Source organism: Antennarius striatus, chromosome 13 (assembly GCF_040054535.1).
Source record: "Antennarius striatus isolate MH-2024 chromosome 13, ASM4005453v1, whole genome shotgun sequence".
Lineage (NCBI taxonomy): Eukaryota > Metazoa > Chordata > Actinopteri > Lophiiformes > Antennariidae > Antennarius > Antennarius striatus.
Genome location: NC_090788.1, coordinates 8506281 through 8527093, shown reverse-complemented (window position 1 = coordinate 8527093; position 20813 = coordinate 8506281). Strand labels below are relative to the sequence as shown.

The 20813-nt window shown below is 42.5% G+C and overlaps 2 protein-coding genes across 3 annotated transcripts; both read left to right on the top strand.

Moving 5' to 3' along the window:
* The first annotated feature begins 2990 nt into the window (after window positions 1–2990).
* LOC137606525 (ras-related protein Rab-6A) lies at window positions 2991–9578 on the top strand. 2 transcript variants are annotated; one of them, XM_068331801.1, is made up of 8 exons: window positions 2991–3333; window positions 5058–5116; window positions 5227–5280; window positions 5869–5974; window positions 6414–6525; window positions 7388–7481; window positions 8119–8185; window positions 8748–9578. In XM_068331801.1, the coding sequence occupies exons 1-8, from the start codon at window positions 3264–3266 to the stop codon at window positions 8810–8812; spliced, it is 627 nt and encodes a 208-aa protein (XP_068187902.1). In that variant the 5' UTR covers window positions 2991–3263; the 3' UTR covers window positions 8813–9578. The 2 variants fall into 2 exon arrangements, with proteins under 2 accessions (XP_068187902.1, XP_068187903.1); XM_068331802.1 differs by lacking the exon at window positions 7388–7481 and adding an exon at window positions 6906–6999.
* Window positions 9579–11201: 1623 nt separating this feature from the next.
* Window positions 11202–14622, top strand: dnajb13 (DnaJ heat shock protein family (Hsp40) member B13). Its single transcript, XM_068331117.1, has 8 exons — window positions 11202–11335; window positions 11443–11546; window positions 12279–12440; window positions 12520–12668; window positions 12806–12919; window positions 13968–14081; window positions 14165–14241; window positions 14349–14622. Exons 1-8 carry the CDS (start codon window positions 11268–11270, stop codon window positions 14503–14505), a joined length of 945 nt encoding a protein of 314 aa, XP_068187218.1. The 5' UTR covers window positions 11202–11267; the 3' UTR covers window positions 14506–14622.
* The last annotated feature ends 6191 nt before the right edge of the window (window positions 14623–20813 follow it).

Genomic DNA, 20813 nt, shown 5'->3' with positions numbered 1-20813 from the left:
CCACCCTCTTCCTTCTTCCCCTTTGTTTGCCCTCGTTTGTGCGCAGAGCTCAGTCTTGCCAACTATCTCTATTTCAGTGTTCATTTCCCATCTCTGCTTTGTGCTCTCCCTCTCTGCTCTATCGCTGCCACTCTCTGTGAGCTTGCACCCCCCCTCCCCTCCATCTCTTCCTCTGATAGATCTGTTCTTTCTCCTCCCTCTCCCTTCCTCCCTCCCTCTGTGCTCTGGTAAATGTGCTTGGATTGCTACCCTAATCACTGCTTCACTTATGCTTGCAAGAATGCCTCCCACCATACTGCTGTGTCTGTTCCTGCCTGATGTTGCACAGGAAAGAGGGATTTTTGATCTAACCATGCCTTCTGTCCCATCTTCTATGCAATCCTCAATTCCAGACTGGAAGCTCCCCAAAGTCTCCCAGACTTCTCATATGCACTCTTTCCATCTTCACCCCATACTTCCAAGAAGATTTACAGGGAAATAGTAGCTCTGCTTCACCCCATCCCCCATTCACCTTCCGTCCTTTTCCCCACCTGATCACACTCAGAATGATAACACACTTAGTTTACCCTGACCCAACCCTCACAACCTTTCTGTATTTCCTCTCCTCATCTTCTCTTACTATTCCTCATTCCGTCCACCACGACCCCCCCACACCCCTCCCCATCTCTGGAGAGATGAGTGCCATATTGTACTTTGCAGTGACATTGAAAGCTGAATTCATTAGATTTTATTAAGGTGGTGTGGAGATGGGATGGTCTCCCTCCATTACACACATACATTCTGGTAGATATATGGTATGTAATTACCATGCTCACACACTCATGGAGCAGACAGATTTCTGTGTAGTGATGAAAGATACAAGGATACATAATGGGAGAAAAGAAAATCATAAGTTGCAAGCTATAACATGTTTTTCCTATCTGGTATCCTGAAACAAGTTTTTGAAGAAAAAAAAATGATGCTGCGCTACGGAAAGAGCCCAGCGCACCACAATGAAGTAATCGCTTGAGGTGACAAGTTGAAGACATTCCTGCTGCACCTTCCTTTCATTACGCCTCCCTGATTTTGAAGAACATGCCTTTCTTGCTGACAGCTCTTTTGTTGCAGAATAAGGTGTGTGAGGTGCTTCAGATGGTATTGCTATCAAATCTTATTGTATGTCCACAAACAAACAGGAGTAAGTGGATCAAATTCATGATCTTGGCCCTTACACAACAACCCCTACAGTGCGTCAGTAATCAATGCCGCATGTGCTTGCACACAACAAGATAGATAAACCCCCCCCCCTACTGTATGTTTGTGTGTGTGTGTGTGTGTGTGTGTGTGTGTGTGTGTGTGTGTGTGTGTGTGTGTGTGTGAGAGAGAGAGAGAGAGAGAGAGAGAGAGAGAGAGAGAGAGAGAGAGAGAGAGAGAGAGAGAAAGACTTAGAGGGGGGAGAAACAGCAAAAGAGGATTTTGTTAGATCAGCACCTTCTGCAACGGAATGGGGTCTTTCCTTTACCAAGGACATATGATGTAGGTGAGCCATTGAGGGTGCGTGGAGGAGGGGCTGGGCCCTGGAATTACATATTGATGGTGAGGTGAGGCTTGAGTCCGGAAAAGAAGACCTAAAGCCATGGAATCAGCTGGTGTGATCTAAGAAGCGCGTTCCGATCTGGATGGCACATGTGTGAGAAGCGCAGGTGTGTCTTCAGTGACCTAGAACAGCTAGTTCAAGCATGAGTAAACACTCTCATGCTCATAATGCATTATCATATATTGCATCAGAGATGATAAAATGCAATTTCTATTGTTACAATAGATCAATTTACAATGTAAAGGAAAGCACAACATGTGTTTCTGATACTGTACATTGAATATTTGTCACTACAGAAACAACCTATTGTAAAATACCACATGTTTACATTTCCAGCTGCAGGTATTCAGAATTGTAACACCCTCATTATTTAATTTAAGTCAGAACTCGTGTTTGATTTCATAAAGATTCCCATGTAAATATAACCTAAATGTGACTGTACACTGCAAATATTTTGCAGGGATGATCAATATTTAAGCCCATGGAATGTTTATAAGATTTAGGCAAGGGCACATGATAAAATATGGAAATCAGATAAGAACTTTGAGTTTAATTCTGATGATTCATGGTTTATAATTCAAATTAATGCAGATAGAAAGAGCAGACACCAGCTCTTTCAGTAGCCTCATAAGACCCTTACCAAACGCTACATCAAATATCATAGTGGATTATTTATTTCATGACCTGACGGGTGTAATAAATACATAACATACATACAATATCTTAAGTTGGTAAATACACACACATGTGTGTGCGTGTATAGTTATGATATATATATATGAAAATAAAAGTCATTTAAAAATCTGTTACTCAGTTCTAGGCATGAAAGTAAGTATTTTATAACATACCCATATGATAAAATGTACAAGGTTCAAACGTCAACACACAGCAAAATTATATACATATATGATGAGTATGTGGCCATACAAAACTTTGAAAACACTTAAATATAACTGTTTAGGCTGCAAAAATAAAGGCAACATATTTGTGGTCGGTATTTTATGTTGAATACAATCCACCTCGAGAAATTGTATTTACAATTTCTATTTTTTTTTTTCTTTTTTTTAAATTACGCATTAAAAATCAGTTCACGTCCCAATTAGGCTCTTCGGGAAATTAAGTGCTTGACAATTTACGCTGTGGAAACTATGTCGACGCCCTCTAGTGGAATTATAAAGATACAACAGCCTTCATTCGCTTGTTTTGGATTCCCCTCTCGTCCTCTATTTCTGCACTATGTAGGGAACTAATGACATAAATATGAAATACCTGTAATTTCTATGGTTTTTTGTGAACGTCTGTAGTACGTTGTTCTGCCGCATACATTTTCTGTTTTCACCTCCACCAGAAGAGGGCAGCATACAGCAGTGTGCCTTACTTGGGAGCGAGTGAACTACGTGTCCGATGAAGAAGAGTAACACAGAGTTGCTAACTAGTGTGGAAATGGCGAAGAAGTCATAGTAATGCTAGCTCTTCCGTAATAGAGAGCTATCGTAAAGTCTCTGGAAGCTGTGCTGAGTGGTTTTAGAACTCAAAACTTCTCCAGTTGGTGTTTATTTGAGGGCTGGCAACCAGGTGCACGATTGAGAACCTAAACATTAAAATCTGACACCCGCTGGTTAGCGAGCAGTAGCTGGCTAGTTAGGGAGCTCCCAAGAAGTAAAGCCCAGGCTTGTTTCAAACAGTCATGTCGGCGGCCGGAGACTTCGGAAACCCTTTAAGAAAATTTAAATTGGTCTTTCTTGGGGAACAGAGTGGTGAGTGTGACGCTATTGTTACAGTTGAAGGAATTTAGTCGCCAGATTAAGTTCTTCCGTCAGTGTAGAGACCACTGGACTGACGGATTGTTGGTGTGATTAACCGGTTAGCTAGCTAACGTCAGCGGCGTGAGGTTAAACTCTGAATGTGAAACTTAATTTAAAGAGCTGCTTGTCTACTTTTGATTTTTTTTAAAAATGCTATTCACTTTCTTTGTTAGCCTATATTCTGCCTGATGAAATTGACTTGGGCGACTGTCTTCTAACTTTCTTGGGGGAAGGTAATAACAGTAGCAGAGGAAGTGACTAGCAAGACTATTATATGTGTCGATGAAGCGAAAAAATACTACGTAGCCTAGACTTGTCAATATCTGTGAGTTTTAGTTGTTTATAATCAGTGTTCAGAATACATTTCACAGTGATTTCTGTGCGGTCACTCTGTTTGCCCGCGGGCCACTGCATCCATATGATCAAACCTGACCTGTAACATTCCTGCACTCTCCTCCATGTCTGAGCGTTCCAGTCCAGCTACAGGCTGTATGTGATCTGGTTTTAGAGCGAGAACGGGAAGGAATGGGACGTGGTTTTGTGAGCTACAGTCTAAGCGTTTTCAACATGCCTATGCAATCATTTCACTTTCAACGATGTGTTAAATTTGGATGCATAGATTGAAACATTTTCTCTTCAATACTAAATCCTACCATCATTATAAAATATTTGTTGATACTACAGTCAGTATTAATATAGTAGTCCTGCTGCTGAGCCAAATTTTAAAATCTAACTTTCACTGCATGAAGTTCATAGGATAATTTGTTCAAAAACAAAAAGGATCAATGGCCTGGCACTTCCATGGTATTTAAAAAAAAATGTTTGGCCCATTGACACCTTTGTAACCAATATACTTAATTAGGTCAGTATAGGGACCAGAGGTTTGTACAACTGATCTGCTTGGTGCAGCCCTGGTGTAGAAACAGGATATGGTAATGATGAAAGTGATACGATTTCTCCTCTGCCAGTACTTGTGTTCCACAGAAATTGTGTTTATGTCACTCTCCCATCCGATAAAGATAGGACAAATGGACTTTGTCTGAGTGTCTGTGATCAGTTGTGGCTCTTTGATAGTGTAAACACTGGTGTTGGCTTTGGCCATGTCATCACTCGGAGCACTGTGTAACTGATAAGGTAATTTCAGATGAACAAAACAGTCTGGGGAATCGCCTTCTGCTTGCTTAACACAGCTGTGTGAGACGCTCTAAAGGAGATGCTTTACCAGTGAATAACAGCCAGATATAAGGACATGGTCCAAATGTTGACAGCTGTCTTAGTTGAGAGTTGTAAATTAATTTGTGGTTTTTTTAGATTGATATGGTGCACTAAGCATTAACTGTGCCATTTTCACGTTTTGCATCAACATAAAATTAATATTTGTCAGATATAAAGGTTATAGATTTCATTGTTAGCTCTGAAAAATTGTTCTATTTTATTTTAAGCAGTCAAAATGTAAGAGATAATTGGATTAGGGATTCATGCAATAATATTTTTCTTTCTAAACTGTAACATTGTAGATCTTTTTTGTCTTTTCAGTCAATCAGACAATGATTGGCTGTCGGCTGAAAGTTCCTCACAAGAATATACAGCTACTTTAATTCTTACTATTAATTAACTCACCAAACTTGAGTAATACTGTGATTCATAGCACTTACAGTTTTATCTTTGTGTTTTAGTGGGAAAGACTTCACTGATCACCAGGTTCATGTATGACAGCTTCGACAACACTTATCAGGTAAAACAAACACCACCTGTCATATTCATAATTAATGCTCCGGTTGACAAAAAACAAGATTGTAAAACTGGAGAGGATGTTGCATTATTAACTGTTTTACCTGTTTTCAGGCCACAATAGGAATAGACTTTCTGTCTAAAACCATGTACCTTGAAGACCGAACAGTAAGTTTTTTTGTTTCTTCCTGCTGGTGTTAAATTGGTCTGAAATTGTTGGTGGTGCTTGTCTTTGTTTAGACACATTCTCTCCGATTTTGGTGACTGTAATATCGACAGGCACTCAGGCACTGATTGCCGTCATGATTCAGAATGTTGCTTCTAACTAGAGCTTAAGAATTATCAGTCCAGTGTGAGACGGACTGACTTTTTGTATGGTGTTCTTACTTTATTTTTCCAACACAAGTTTTCTTCCTCTTTCTCCTACCCCTCCATCAACTTTCTTCATTCCTGTTTTGATATTAAGCACCTTACTTGATCAAGAGAGTGTTGATGACAAGTGAAGGATGACTGTTTCTTTCCCCCAGGCTTTGACAGCTTGCTCTCTCACGGTCACTACCTGCATACAGTATGCTTTGACTGTCCTCTCTCGTTTCCCATTTGGTTGACTTTTATTTTTTAGTTTTCTTTTAATTTCCTTTTACTCATCATAACTTATCTCATTTTCTGACCTTGTTTTTTCTCGTTTTATTTTCATTTCTTCTTTTTCTCTTCTTTGATTTCTCCTCCCATCCTCTTCCCCTTCCCGCCACATAGATTAGGTTGCAGTTGTGGGACACGGCAGGACAAGAGCGATTTCGTAGCCTCATCCCAAGTTATATCAGAGATTCTGCTGCTGCTGTTGTAGTGTACGACATCACAAGTAGGTGTACTGCCTGTGCACTCAGTGTTTTATAAAAATTACACGTTTTCAGTCATCCCGGTCATGTTACATCTTTGTGTGAAATAAAGTGAAATTGACTTTTAAGAAATGCTTGAAGACATTTCGCCTCACAATTTAAGAGGCTTCTCCAGTTCTGAACAGCTGGTGGGGAGTTCCACATATTTACCACTACTGGGTTAAATATCTAGAAATCTCCCTACAAGTCCAGTTGTCTTTGTACAACACATGAATCTTGTCCTGTTATTTGCACAGCAATTTTAAATGGTCAGAAGCATGTGTGTTTTTTCAAATGCATATATAAATACTTAATATACATAAGATTTGGTCGAGTTGTCCTCGTTGCCTCCTTTTCACACACGCAAAGCATAGAATCTCCTGAATACTGATGCTCTGCTTTCTGCTTTTCCCAAATTTTCAGATGTCAACTCCTTCCAGCAAACCACAAAATGGATTGATGATGTGAGAACGGAGAGAGGAAGTGATGTCATTATTATGTTGGTGGGAAACAAGACCGATCTTGCAGACAAAAGGTAATCTGTTCCTCCATCCCCCTGCCTCTGTAAGCAGGCTCCCTCTTTTAAGAGCACACTAATGAAGTCATTGACTGTTGCTGCTGGCTTGTCGATAGTGAGTTCCTGAGCGCCTTATGAGGCATCATTAGGTCATAGTTACCTTCACCCTTTGTTGATGTCAGGGCTTTGTGTGACTTTGGTCATTTTTATGCCCTCTGTTTCATTCCACTTTGTTATTGACTGTGTAAACGTTATCAGGCTTATCTCATGTATAATTTTGATAGTTGACAGCTGTGATGCTTGAAAATTTCTTCAGTGTAATCTGTATTTACCTGTTTCATTAAGTAATTTTGTTATGTCTTGCACTGTGTATCTCTCAATCCCCTTATCTATCACAGGCAAGTATCTATTGAAGAGGGTGAGAGGAAAGCCAAAGAACTAAATGTAATGTTTATTGAGACTAGTGCAAAAGCTGGCTACAATGTAAAGCAGGTAAGAGTCTGTGTGAGTCGTGCTCTGTAGTCCTGCTGTAAATGCTGCTGCCTGGGCTCCTCCTCCAAAAGTCTTCAAATTTTCCAACTCTTCCACCAGCTGGATCTTTGAGTGAACTATAATTTAAAGTCCAGATTTACTGCATGCCCCTTGTTTTGGAGGAGCTCAGCTGACATGACCCGCCTAAAGGGCTACTGACTGGCTTTTGGTCCGGAGCAAAGGTATCAGCAGCGGCGGCGGCGAGGGGCACGGCTTGTTAGTCCACTACGACATAATCACAGTCTGTGTTTTTTTCCCCCTCTTGTCTTCTTGTCAATATCTGTGGCGATGTGTTGCTGTCTCTGTGGGTGTTTGTGTGTTGTGTGCGATGACTCGTGGCTCATCACAGACAGATAACCACAGAGGAGGGAGAACAAAGAGCAAAAGACATGAATGTTCTGTTTATTGAAACAAGTGCAAAGACAGGCTACAATGTCAAACAGGTAGAGCGTGTGCACCTTTCTGTGTGTGTGTTCATCGTGCTCGTGCTGCCTTCTGGTTCAGCTTCTATTTCACACGCATGTGTGCATAAAGGTTTAAGCATCAGCTTCCTCTGATGGAAAGTAAGATGTGTGGATTTGTTTTTCAAGCTCTCTACCACCCACCAGAAGTAATGATTGGTATTGGTCAGGCTTTGATCACACAGCCGTAGAAGTGTGTCTAGAGGGTTTGCAAATCAATACTCCCCACTTGACTGATTAGCATGTTGGCAATATTTTTGTTGCTGTGAAATCTGCATGTGTATCAAGTCTAGGTCTGTGCAATGCTGTTTAGTGAAGGGCAGGCATGTTGATTCATTATTCATTCAACACTGAAAATCATCTGAATCCCTCAGTTGCATAAATGCTCTACGCTCTAATAATGGAAGCTTTCAGTACAATTACAGTCTCTTGTGAAGTCATGTCGCCTTGCAGAAGCTCAGATTTCTAACTTAACAGCAAATGATAAATGTTCTGATTGACTTCCTGACTGAGCTACAACTCAATTTTTTAAAAATGTCATATTGCATTTTTTTGTTTGTTTTTACCAGAGTTGATGATATTTAATTGTTTGACAGAAATTTGCTTCTCTTTACTTCAGCTTTTCCGTCGTGTAGCAGCTGCTCTCCCTGGCATGGACACCACACAGGACAAGAGTAGAGAGGACAGTATCCTTTGGTTACATGTCAATGTCTGTCTGTGACAAGAAGGAAGAGCAGGAGGAGTCCTCCTCGCCCTCTTCAGAATAGCCCGACTATAAAGCTCAAGACAGAACTTAACTTTCAACTATTGTTTAATCCTGGTTAACCTTTATATTTGCTGAGCTGAGACAGCATGTAATGAGCCCCCACTCACTGATTGTTTAAAACTTAAAATATTGCATTTTGTTAAATAGAAAAACTGAAAACTACCTCCGCCTCACCTGCATTCCCACAGGGTGTGTGTGTGTGTGTGTGTGTGTGCGCGCGCGCGCGCGCGAGTGGGAGCTTGTGTGTGTTACGGGCCTGTACACACTATACTGTATATGAATATACCCACTAACCTGTGTGAAGAGTGGATTCTTAATTGCCCTTCGGGGATTAAAACAGGATATACAATTTTTAAAAAAACATTTTTTCAATGAAGTGATTATAGACCAGAAAAAAGTGTTGTTCTAACATCCTCTCGTTGGCGGTACAAAATTGCATTTGACTCAATCCAGTGAGTTTCCTTAACTCTCAACCCCTTCAGTGATTGACATAAAGCTGGAGAAGCCACCAGAGCTACCTGCCAGTGAAGGAGGCTGTTCCTGCTAATGCCCATATATATATAAATATATCATTGCAGAATATTTCTCTCTCTCTGGCTTTTTTTGTCTTGCCCCAGTCATTTTTTTCTGCATCTGTACCCTTCACTGCACCTTGCCTCTGTTCCCCAGCCAGAAAGAGCACACTACATCTGTTCTCCCCCACCACTGGTGATTCCTATCCTCTTGCCAGGACTCTCTGAAAGTCATGAATCACTTACTTGGAATATTTGCACTGTGAAACACATACGTTGGAACAACGTTCACAGAGCACAGCTCTCTTCACAGAGGCCCTGTTATCTGTCTGGCAGAAGAGTTTTGAGTCACAGCACGTTGGTGTCTAAGGATGGCTTTTTGTACCAAACTGAACAAAATCAAAGTACCGTATGTGTTTAAGAGTGAGAATCCTCTCTAAAAGCTTGCTTTAATATTAATAGGCACAATGTAAATGTCTTGTGCATTTATTGGTTGACATGATTTTTACAGTTGCAATTGATTGGTGCAGATTCACCCCTGATTTGGGATATGAACACACTGTTTTTATCTGGAATACTGTTTTATAACAGCAGCAAAAGTCATGTCGCAGTAAATAAGTCAGGACTTCTCAATGTTGACGTGTACACTGTAAACTGGTGTGATGTAGTTGAACTTGAGAGGTATAGCCCTGAGCTTATTTTAATCTGAATGTGTTGCTTTGTGGTACCTGCACCAGCAATCACAACACTCCCACACGTACCAGCATGACCCGACGAGTCACACTGGATGATCTCAGAAAAGCTCAAGCATTTCACCTGCAATGGCGACAACACAATTCTTAGAGCATTACCATCATCATCTTATCCTCCCACTCTAGAGAAGAGATATTTTTACTTTGGCTTACTCTGACATTTTTTTGAATTTTTATGTGGATAGTTCTTTAATTTTCTTATCTAAAGACATTTACAGATAGAAACAATTGCTCTGATAATAAATTTTAGATCTATGCCTTTTGGAGTGTAATTTTAGAGGACCTTGTGGGATTGGGTTTAGTTTGGGTTGATGTTTTATGGAACACTTTTGCTTATTTTTTTATTTTTTGGAATTGATCTTTAGTTAGTGATTGTTCTACATTTATATTTAATCCACAATGACATAATATTTATTTCTATTGGATTCATTTTCTTTTTTATGCCTGTTAATATTTTCACTTTTGATATGAATCCTCAGTCACTAATCAAATATGCATCCACCTCCACCACCTTTACCGTAAATAGAATCAGACACTGTCTGCTCTTCCCTCTAGCACCTCTCAATGGCTATTCGATCATACTGATAATACCGTGCAATATTTGTGTGAACATAAGGAGAGTCTGATTTGTGTAGCATGGTAGTCCTTTGTTTCTGTGTGGAATGGTTTTAAATGAAAGAATAAAATTACATTTGTGGCATTTGCTGGCATTCATTTTTATTTGTAACTATGATTTGAATAGAATTCTATGATGTCTTTATTAATTATTCTTGTCTTCCACAAATAACACCACCACTTATTGTACATAATTATGAGCTAAGGTTATGGATCAGATTTGACTGCTGTGTGGGCATGATGATAGTAAACCTGTCTGATGTGCTATGGACCGCATAGGTGTATACCATAATACTGTACTGTACGGAGTTTGACTTGTCAGTGCAGAGAGAGCACATGTGGCTAATGGGGCTAGTGGCTCCAAAAGGGGCCATTGCACTGACCCAGCACCGTAATACAATATTGGACGGACACACCTAATTAATTTAGGTTAGGATGCTGCATGTAATCATGGGACTTAGTGTGAAACAAAACCAGACTGCCTGAGACCCAGGTTCACTGCATGATTCAGATGATTGCAATTTTGAAATTTAACATTTTATAAAGATATCAACAGAACTGATTCGTGATCTCTTTGGGATTTGTCAATGGTAATGCCGTGTCAAAGTCATAAATCATTTTATTTTGTATTAAGAGGTGGAAGTTTCTGTCTTTTCCTGATGAAGACAGCTGAACTGCTGTAGCATGTAGATTCATTTACATTTACCCCTCAGCACAAGTTCATCAAGCCATGATTTTTGGTCAAGACTAACAAAAAAATTAACATCTATATGCAGTGGAGTTTACAACTTCCTTAGTATGACAGCTTTCAGTCAGGTAAGATAAATCAATATGATGGCATGAGAGTGAGAAGACAACACAAAGCTAAACACTAAAAAAAAAAACCCAGGATGCTGGCGACCACAGACTGATAGAACATTATTAAATAATTATAATTTTTATAATATATTACATAGTCCTGGGGATTATTTATAACCCCCAGCACTTTAGCGCCTTAATCTGTCACCGCCCACGATTGGGTTAAGATCACGTCACTGTCTAGCGAGCTTCCCGAGAAGCCGTTACCATAGCGACCAATAGAAACATCCGCCTAAAGCCAAAATGTAAAGTTTTTTCATTCACAATGGACAAGGATTATTACGAGACCTTGGAAATAAACCGGAATGCATCAAACTCGGATATCAACAAAGCGTATGGGTTTGCTTAAATACCAAATGTTGTTTCAGGCAACTAAATACAACCGAAGTTAATGATAGGTTTCATATCCGGCGTGTTATTGTTACGTTTTCTTTTCGTAGATATCGACATCTTGCGTTGAAATGTCACCAACCCAACTATGGACAAACCGGAAGCGTGGAGCAATTCAGACAGCTGGGTGAAGCCTACGATGTTTTGAGCGACCGTGAGTAAAACACAGAGGCTATTATTATTACCAGCAACATGCGACTGAACACTAACGTGGTGTTTATTATTTTACTGAATCTAACTCCGAGGAGAACAATAATCAGGCTTACTGGGTGGTATTCTATACCACTGTAAAATGAAATGAAATAGCAGAGACATCCGTAAGAACCGCGTCCTTATGACTGCTTTATTTTTCTTCTTCTTCTTTTCTTTTCTTACAATACCACCATTCATCCAACTACGTCACAGCGCCCTCAGCCGGTCAACAGTCGTAACAAGTCAACATACAGCTGTTAACGAAACATTTATGTTCTTGCAACAGCAAAGCAATGATAAGTAATAAATGTAGGACTATAGGAGTCGTGGTTTATTTTAGCTTACGTTTGTTTATCTAATGATTATAAAATTAACTGCTTACTTATCTGCTATTATAAAAATATCTTCATTTCAATTAATTATTAAGAAATAGTAACCTTTAGCACAAATTGAGTAACACAATAACAGTACCACAACAATAGTACCACATAATATTAAAAGGTACCACAAGTTTTTCATGAAGCTATTAAGGAACGTTTGAAACAGAATGTACATAATTAACTCGTATTCAATGCATGCAGTAGTCAAGACTGAAGGGTGTATGCATTTTACTTAAAAGCATCATTTGACCAACTTTTTACATGGAGACTGTGGGTGTGTGGGTCTATGGCAGTATTTGTGTTCTTTGTGACAGCTCAAAAAAAGGCTATTTATGACAAATTTGGCGAGGAGGGTCTCAAAGGTGGTACCCCACCTGAGTATGGCAGCAGTGGGGCTTGGTCATCCAGATATATCTACCATGGGAACCCAGAAAAAACATTCAAGCAGTTTTTTGGAGGTGACAATCCATTTGCAGGTGAGATAAATTAATATATCGTGAATGCGCAGTCAATTTTGATAGCAACTGTGTGAACTATATGCCCTTCTTTTTGTAGCTTTTGTTACAAATGATGCACCACTTCATTTTGGTGGCCTGCGTCCAGAGGAGATGAAGATGCAAGATACTCATATAGAGAGAGACCTTCACCTGTCCTTAGATGATCTTTTCCATGGATGCATCCGAAAGATTAAAATATCTCGTAGGGTAAGAGCTCCTTTTTGTGAGAGGCTTTGAGTGAATTTGGAGTAAATCTGTACACCTAGTTTGGACAAAGAACTGTTCATGAACACTCAACCAACACATATTGAATTACAGTCATGCATTTTTGCCTTTTTAAATAGGTTATGAATGACGATGGACATACATCAAGCATCAAAGACAAGATCCTAACTATAAATGTAAAACCTGGGTGGGAGGAAGGCACAAGAATTACTTTCCCCAAAGAGGGAGACCAGGTATACGTCCCAGTTAAAACACTATCCACTACAATGACACATATACACATTTAGGTGTCTATGTACTGATTGGAGAAGGCCGTTAATTAGTCAGAATAAAGTTAAACGTGTAACATTTTTCAGTTTCAGTAAAAAATATGGCCTTAACCTGGTGCAAGTGGTACCTGAAAATTGTATTACAGTACTTTTGAGCTAATATCAGTCGTGTGTGTGTGTGTGTGTGTGTGTCTGCTAAAGGGTGGACCCTCATCGTCATAGTGAACACAGCTGCATGTAACCACACCGCTCATAAACAAACAGCCTCAGACTTTATTTACAGCCTAACAGATACTCACTGTCACCAGTCAAGGGTTACGTTCAACTGGCATAAAACCTGCATGTGAAATAATCCAGGCAGAAATCAAGAGGGGAAATTATCACTCATTCCCAGCCTTGTGAGAGACACAGGCTGGATACGTTAACACACACACACACACACACACACACACACACACACACACACACACACGCACACGCACACAAACCAGGATTATCAGGAACTTCCCCTGCTCCAGTTGTGTCGTAAGAAGTCGATGCCAAACTGGTAATCTGAATGAGACAGAAGTGACTCTGTATTCATTACAGGATGCAATACCCCTGCATTTTACTCACTGTAGGTTAGTGAATGCAGAATAGGGAAACTAGGGACAGCGCCCAGGGACAGTGGAGATAGGGAGCTCAGAGCCACGGCCCATGAACACCAAGCGTTTCGGGGCGGAAGGGATTTTATCAATATTCAATCAAAAGTTATTGAAGACCGTGGATCACTTTGGGGAGAGATATTTCAAATACAGTATAGTTGGACATTTGGCAGCTGAATGACAAGAATTAAAAAAACATAACACGGTGCCTTTAATAATTCCTTTATAAGGGTTATTCTTCTACTGCCAGTCACCAGTAGGTGGTGGCAGCAAGTTTTTCTGTACTCTGTTTTTGCCTGTGGAACATATGTGCCATACTGTATGTTCATTATTAACAAATTATCTCTACTACCAACTTATATCTGTAGGGGCCAAACAACATCCCTGCAGATATTGTGTTTATAATACGGCAGAAGAGTCATCCTGTGTTTGTTAGGCAAGCCAATGACCTGATCCTTAAGGCCCAGATCTCTCTGGAGAAGGTGAGTCATGTTAATAAGAGCCAGAATAATTAGATGGACTCTTTAAAATGTCATGTGGGTAGAATCAACATTCTTTCTCACAGGCTTTGACGGGGTTCTCTGTGGATGTGAAGACACTAGATGGCAAGCGGCTCAATGTTCCCATCAATGACATTGTGCAGTGAGTACTTTCCACCTGGGATGTGGAACCGGTTTAAGGATGCATTTTGGCTGGTTTCTGCATCACTTATCATTTACTTTTTTATTTTTTTTGTCATAAAACATCAGCCCTGCGTACAAAAAGATAGTAACTGGAGAGGGAATGCCGCTGTCTCAAGACTGTTCCCAGAGAGGAGATCTCATCATTACCTTTGACATCCAGTTCCCTGAGAATCTCTCTGCTGAGAAGAAGCAGCTGATTAAACAGGCTCTTGCTTTTAAGTAGACATTTTAATGCATGTGCTATAAAGGGATAACACTTCTGTCACCAAAAAGCACTATGAAGACAATTTGTGAACTTAAGGTTGATAGTCATGCTTGTCACAAAAATAAAGGGATCTTATGAAAAACACATTTTTTCATGTCTTTACGTATACATAGTTGTCCTCCCTAACCCTACCAAATCCTAGAATCTGGTAAACAAACACTTCCTGCATCAATAAATGTCTGTTGAAGTAAGCTAGCGTTTAGCTCCGTTTCAGTTATGTGTGTGTGTGTGTGTGAGTGTGTGTGTGTGTGTGTGTGTGTGTGTGTGTGTGTGTGTCTGTCTGTCTGTCTGTCTGTCTGTCTGTCTGTCTGTCTGTCTGTCTGTCTGTCTGTCTGTCTGCGTAAGGCGTATCTTCAGCGTCAAAGCGAACAAATAAGCAGTTCCATAGCAGAGGAAGACCTTACTAAATCAGAGCTGTTGTCTGGTTTTTGATACATGAAAGCAGCTTTAGCCCTTCTAAGTGAGCTGAGAGCTGCGTGTATCCAAACCAATTACACCGCTCATTAACAAACAGCCTCAGCATTTATTTACATCCTAATAAATATTCACTGTCACCAGTCAAGGGTTACGTTTGACCTAAACCCTGCATGTGAAATAATCCATGCATCAATCCATCCATCTTCAACCGCTCATCCAGGGCCGGGTCGCGGGGGCAACAGTCTCAGGAGGGATGCCCATACTTCACTGCTCTCAGGCCGGGGCCCGACGATCTCTACCAAAACGTCGAACGTCTTTGGCAGCTTGATGTTCTTCCATTTCGAAGCGAACGGCAAGTAGTGAGATCCCGTTTGGACCAAGAGGCTGTGAACATCTTGGAAACACGCACCAAGAAAGTGAAAGTCGGCGACATACTTCGATACGCCACTCCTTTGCTCTGTGTCAAAAGTGCTCCACAACTTAAAGCCACAGTTGAAGCAGTTACGCCAATGTCGCAGCACCGAGCGAAGGTTAGTAAAAGACCCGGCCAGAGCTAATATATATGAAGCAGAAATACGAAAGCTCATTGATGGAGGTTATGTTACTAAACTCAAAGCAGAGAAGGCTGCTAATTCCAACGAATCATGGTTCATTCCCCATCACCTCGTCCATCATAATGAGAAAGATCGTCTGGTCTTCGATTGCTCCGTCATATACCACAGTCTCTCCCTTTTTGAGCAGCTCCTTCCAGGTCCAACCCTTGGACCCTCACTTCTTGGGGTCCTCCTATGATTCAGGCAGTATGCTGTTGATGTCAGTGGAGACATCCGTGCAATGTTTCATCAAGTCCATCTCCTGCCTGAGGATCGTCCACTGCTGAGGTTTGTTTGGAGAAACCTCCGAAAGGAGGAGCAACCTGACATCTACCAATGACAAGTCTTGCCATTTGGCACAACCAGCAGCCCATGTTGTGCAACGTTTGCACTGCAGAGACATGCCAAAGAACTCCCAGAGGGAAATGAGGATATGTTGCAGTCCATTGAGCAGTCATTCTATGTCGACAATTGTCTCCAGATTCTGCCAACACCACAGTCTGCAAAGTCCCTTGTGGACAAGATGCGTCAGTGTTTAGCCAAGGGAGGATTCGAAATATGGCAGTGGGCGAGCAACCTCTACTCTGTTGTCTCCCATTTGCCTTCTTCAGCCAGATCAGAGAATGCTGAATTATGGCTAACCGAGAAGAGCACTGACTCTCAGGAGCCGACTTTAGGCCTATGGTGGCACTGTCCCACTGATCGACTTGGCTACCGATCCAAGCCGACCAAGAAAGAGCCTCCCACCATGCGCAAAGTGTACAAAGTTCTAGCCCAGCAATACGACCCCCTTGGCATAATTATCCTCTACACAACATGGGCTAAGGTCCTGGTCCAGAAATTGTGGGCCAAGAAAAGAAGCTGGGATGACCCAAACCTCCCTTCTGACATCCTCGAGGCCTGGTCCAACTGGGAGAGGGAGCTTCCTGAGCTGACAAACATCTCCATACCACGAACCTATGCCCCTGTAGAGATCGACACTGAAGCCACAGACTACACCCTGCATGTTTTTTGTGACACCTCTGAACAAGCCTATGGTGCAGTGGAATACCTCACAACCAAGAGCGATAACATTATCCATGTCTCATTCGTCATGGCAAGATCCATAGTAGCCCCTAAGCGGCAACAGTCAATGCCGTGGTTAGAGCTCTGTGCAGCCCCTACAGGAGCCCAGCTTTCCTCGCTCATTCACCGAGAACTCACCCTGACCATCACACAAACCTTGACTGACTCCGCTACAGTCCTGACTTGGTTGACATCCGAATCCTGCAGGTTCAAGGTCTTCGTCGGAACCAGAGTCTCAGAAATCTAAGACCTGACTGCTCAGCACACTTGGCGATATGTAGACACAGCCAACAATCCGGCTGATGATCTCACTCGAGGCAAGACTTTGGCTGAGCTGGCAGCTCCAAGTCAGTGGGTCCAAGGTCCACCATTCCTTCAGGATACACCTGACAGATGGCCATCACGTCCGGTTTCCACAGAGCGAGAGTTTTATCCAGCATAGACACACAAATGAACAAACAAAACAGTTGCTTCACCACCGGAAGCAGTAGAAGGGCCCTGGATTATCAACTCAAAACCCAGGAAAAAGCTCGAAATTTCTCAGCATCTATCAGACACCCCATGGTCTACCCATAGACCAGACAGAACTAAGTCCACACTTGAACATAAACAGCTTCCCAAAGCTTCACAGGTCTCCCAAGACCGAAACAAAATAAATCCACACTTGGACCCCCCGGTTTCCCAAAACCGGTTTTCTCAACACAAGTCCACACTTGGATCCTGGTTTCCCAAAACCGTTTTCTCAACACAAGTCCACATTTGGACCCCGGTTTCCCAAAACCGTTTTTCAACACAAGTCCACACTTGGACAGCTTCAGGTCTCCCAAGACCTAGACAAAATAAGTCCACACATCTCAGAGTGGTCTACCCATAGACTCACCCTGGTCTCCCAAGACCAGTAAAACAACACGGTCCACACTTGAACATAACAGTGGTCTCCTTAGACTCACCCTGGTCTCCCAAGACCAGTAACACAAGTCCACACTTGGACATCCGAGCTTCACTAAGCTCCACAAACTTCTCCCCAGCTGCTGTCTTAATTTCTGGCTGTTCCCTTTTAGTCGTAATGCCAATCAGTCCAATTTGTCCTTCACTTCTTTAAGTGAAGCTCTCCTTGCAGCAGCCGTCCATGTGCACCTGGAGTTTTAGTGAAACACAGCCTCTCTGCTGCAACACCTCTCACGTCTCTGAGGTCTCTGAACAACTATATGGAGCATCCAACTACGCTTAGTGACTTAAACTTTGGATATTTTAACTTTGCCAGTTCAAATTTGTGTAAGGAATTTCAAAGGACCTTACCTTTAGCTAGCCTGTCACACCACGCAGAGGATGCCCCTCGGAGCCGCTCCGACCGTTCTCCTTCCCTTCAGAGATCCTTTAGTCAATCCTGTATCCTGTTCGTGACGCCAGTTATGTGGTGAGAGTGTTTTGTCCAGCAAAATATCAGAATAAAAACCAAAATACATCGAGGATGATGTTACAGCCAAAACGGGAATTCTTTTATAGATACGCAGATCATCAGTACAGATCAATTGGGAACAGCCCCTGGATGCATGTCTCCTGACCCTTTTATAGTCACAGTCCTTCATTTGTGTATACGTGAGAGGTTCGCGTGTCTTATTCATGGGAAAACAGGAAACCAATTGTTCCCGGCAACCATCCAAACCTAGGTAACCACACCATGTCAGGTTGACCACGCTTCCTGTCTTCCTGTTTTTTGGACAATCTGGTTATTCGCTGCCAAACTTGAAAATGTGTTTCCTCTGATTTGAAGTGTGACCTATGCATGAATTATTTCGCTTCCACATCCCCCAGTACGCCAGTACCCCCAGGCAGTAGACTTAGCACACTTTCACCAGAGATGGACCCTACAATGGATCTTATCCGCGTCAGGGACGCCTTCATCACCTTGATGCCACCTGTTCTACGGACATCCACCCAATAGTCCTCGACCCTCACCATGCAGTGACAAGACTCCTCTTTCAGGATGTGGATGCACGTCTGCTCCCCCCAGGCCCTGATACGGTCTTTGCTGAAATCAGGCGCCAATACTGGGTTCTCCGTGGGAGTCAGGCCATCAAGCGTCATCAAACTACTTGTACTGAATGCAGGAAATGGAGAGGGAAGCTACCACCTGCCCGTCTACGACTTCTTAAGCCCCCGTTCTTCTCAACAGGAGTAGACTGCTTCGAGCCATACATCATCAAGGTCAGACGCCGCACTGAGAAATGTTGGGGAATCATATTCAAATGTCTCACCACTCACTGTGTACATCTTGATCTGCTGACAAGTCTTGATGCAGATGCCTTTCTCTTGGCCTCGCTTGCAGAGGCACCCCTGCAGAGATTCTGTCTGACCAGGGGACAAACTTCAGAGGTGCAGAGAGAGAACTACAAGAAGCATTTTCTGCAATGGAGCCACAGATGCAGGAAATCTGGTCGACCAACGTATCACATTCAACCCACTAGCAGCACCACACTTTGGCGGTGCATGGGAGCGTGAAGTGCAATTGGTCAAGAAACCTCTGCAGGTTGCTATCGGTTCTCAATCCCTCCACAAAGAAGTCCTTTTAACAGTCTTAATTGAGGTGGAGGCATTCTCAATGCTAAACCTCTTGGATAAGTATCCTCAGACGTTGCTGACCCAGGTCCTGTGACCTCAAACATGCAGTTGATGGGGCGGCGGGATGCCTCACTGCCACAGGTGTCCTACGCTCCAGATCCCCTTAACAAGAGGAATGATTAACACTGTCAAATGATGGTGGACCACTTCTGGGTGCAATTCCTCAGGAAGTACTTGCCGACGCTTCAAGTTTGCCAGAAGTGGCAACAATGCACAGACAATCTCCTCCAAAATACGGTTGTGATGATTGTAGATCCTCAGCTGCCACGTGCCCATTGGCCTATCAGGAAGGTGGTCAAGTTGAACGCCAGCGTTGATGGTTGCATCTGATCAGCTGAAGTTCGAGTGGGGGACAAGACGTACCTGAGACCAGCAGCACGCCTCATCCAGTTAAAAGCTGTTCCAGACTAGGATGCTGATTCTAAGGACCGCTGAGCCAGTGACTATTTAAGACTGTTAAGGAATTTACTATGTTGCAGAATAGCCATGCCATTCAGGGGGCGGCTGTTGTAAATTCCTGATGTTTTGATACATCATCGTGACGCTTATGTTTTTCTATTTAATGTTGTTATTGCAACGTTATTATGATGTTCAATTGCAATCAGGCACCTTTTAGGGGAGCCCAGGTGCGCGCGGGAACCTGTCAGAGAGGTCCAGCGCTGTTAGTGCCGTTAGCGCTAGTTAGTGCGAGAGTTAGCGATCGGAACGACATATATGTACGGAGGCTGTTTACCCGTCCGAACCGAGTCATTGAATGCAGTTATTCTGTAATGCTGCTGAAAGTTTCATTAAACTACAAAAGCTAAACTGTGTGGCGCCTCTCTCTAACCAGAGCAACCACGGTGGATGAGGTGGTTCCATCAAACTAAATACAGTCCTCCCCGAGCATATCTACAATACCTCCACTTGGGGTAAAGACTCTCCACCGACCTGAAGAGAACACATCACCCTTTTTTCAATTGAGAACCATGGCCACGGATTTAGAGGTGCTGATCCTCATCCCAGTTGCATCACACTCCTCAGCTGCAAACCGTCCCAGTGCACCCTGAAGGTCCAGGCTCTTGATGGAGAGTGTAGAGCTGGTCCAGTGTTCTACGACTGGGACGAAAACCGCATTATTCCTTCTTAATCCACGGTTCGACTTTTGATTTTAACCCTCCTCTCCAGTACCCTGGAGTAGACTTTCCCCGGGAGGCTGAAGAATGTGATCCCCCTATAGTTGGAACACACCTTCCAGTCCCCCTTTTTGAAAAGAGGGACCACTGCCCGGTCTGCCAATCCAAGGGTACTGTCCCCGATTGCCACGCGATGTTACAGAGACGTGTAAACCATGACAGTCCCTGTACATCCAGAGATTTGAGGTACTCAGGGTGAATCTCATCCACACCCATTGCTATGCCACCAAGGAGTTTGGCAACCACCTCGGTGACTTCAGCTTGGGTGATGAATGAGTCCACCTCTGAGACCTCAGCCTTTGCTTCCTCTGTGTAAGACATGGTAGCGGAACGAGGAGATCCTCAAAGTACTCGTTCCAATGCCTGAAAATATCCTCAGTTTAGAAATGGTTTG

Coding starts and splice junctions, on each gene's coding strand:
- dnajb13 (XM_068331117.1), top strand. CDS start 11,268: ATGGACAAGGATTATTACGAGACCTTGGAAATAAACCGGAATGCATCA. Junction 12,441..12,519: donor AGGTGACAATCCATTTGCAG/GTGAGATAAATT, acceptor TTCTTTTTGTAG/CTTTTGTTACAAATGATGCA. Junction 14,242..14,348: donor CCCATCAATGACATTGTGCA/GTGAGTACTTTC, acceptor ATAAAACATCAG/CCCTGCGTACAAAAAGATAG.
- LOC137606525 (XM_068331801.1), top strand. CDS start 3,264: ATGTCGGCGGCCGGAGACTTCGGAAACCCTTTAAGAAAATTTAAATTG. Junction 5,975..6,413: donor TGTAGTGTACGACATCACAA/GTAGGTGTACTG, acceptor CCAAATTTTCAG/ATGTCAACTCCTTCCAGCAA. Junction 7,482..8,118: donor CAGGCTACAATGTCAAACAG/GTAGAGCGTGTG, acceptor TCTTTACTTCAG/CTTTTCCGTCGTGTAGCAGC.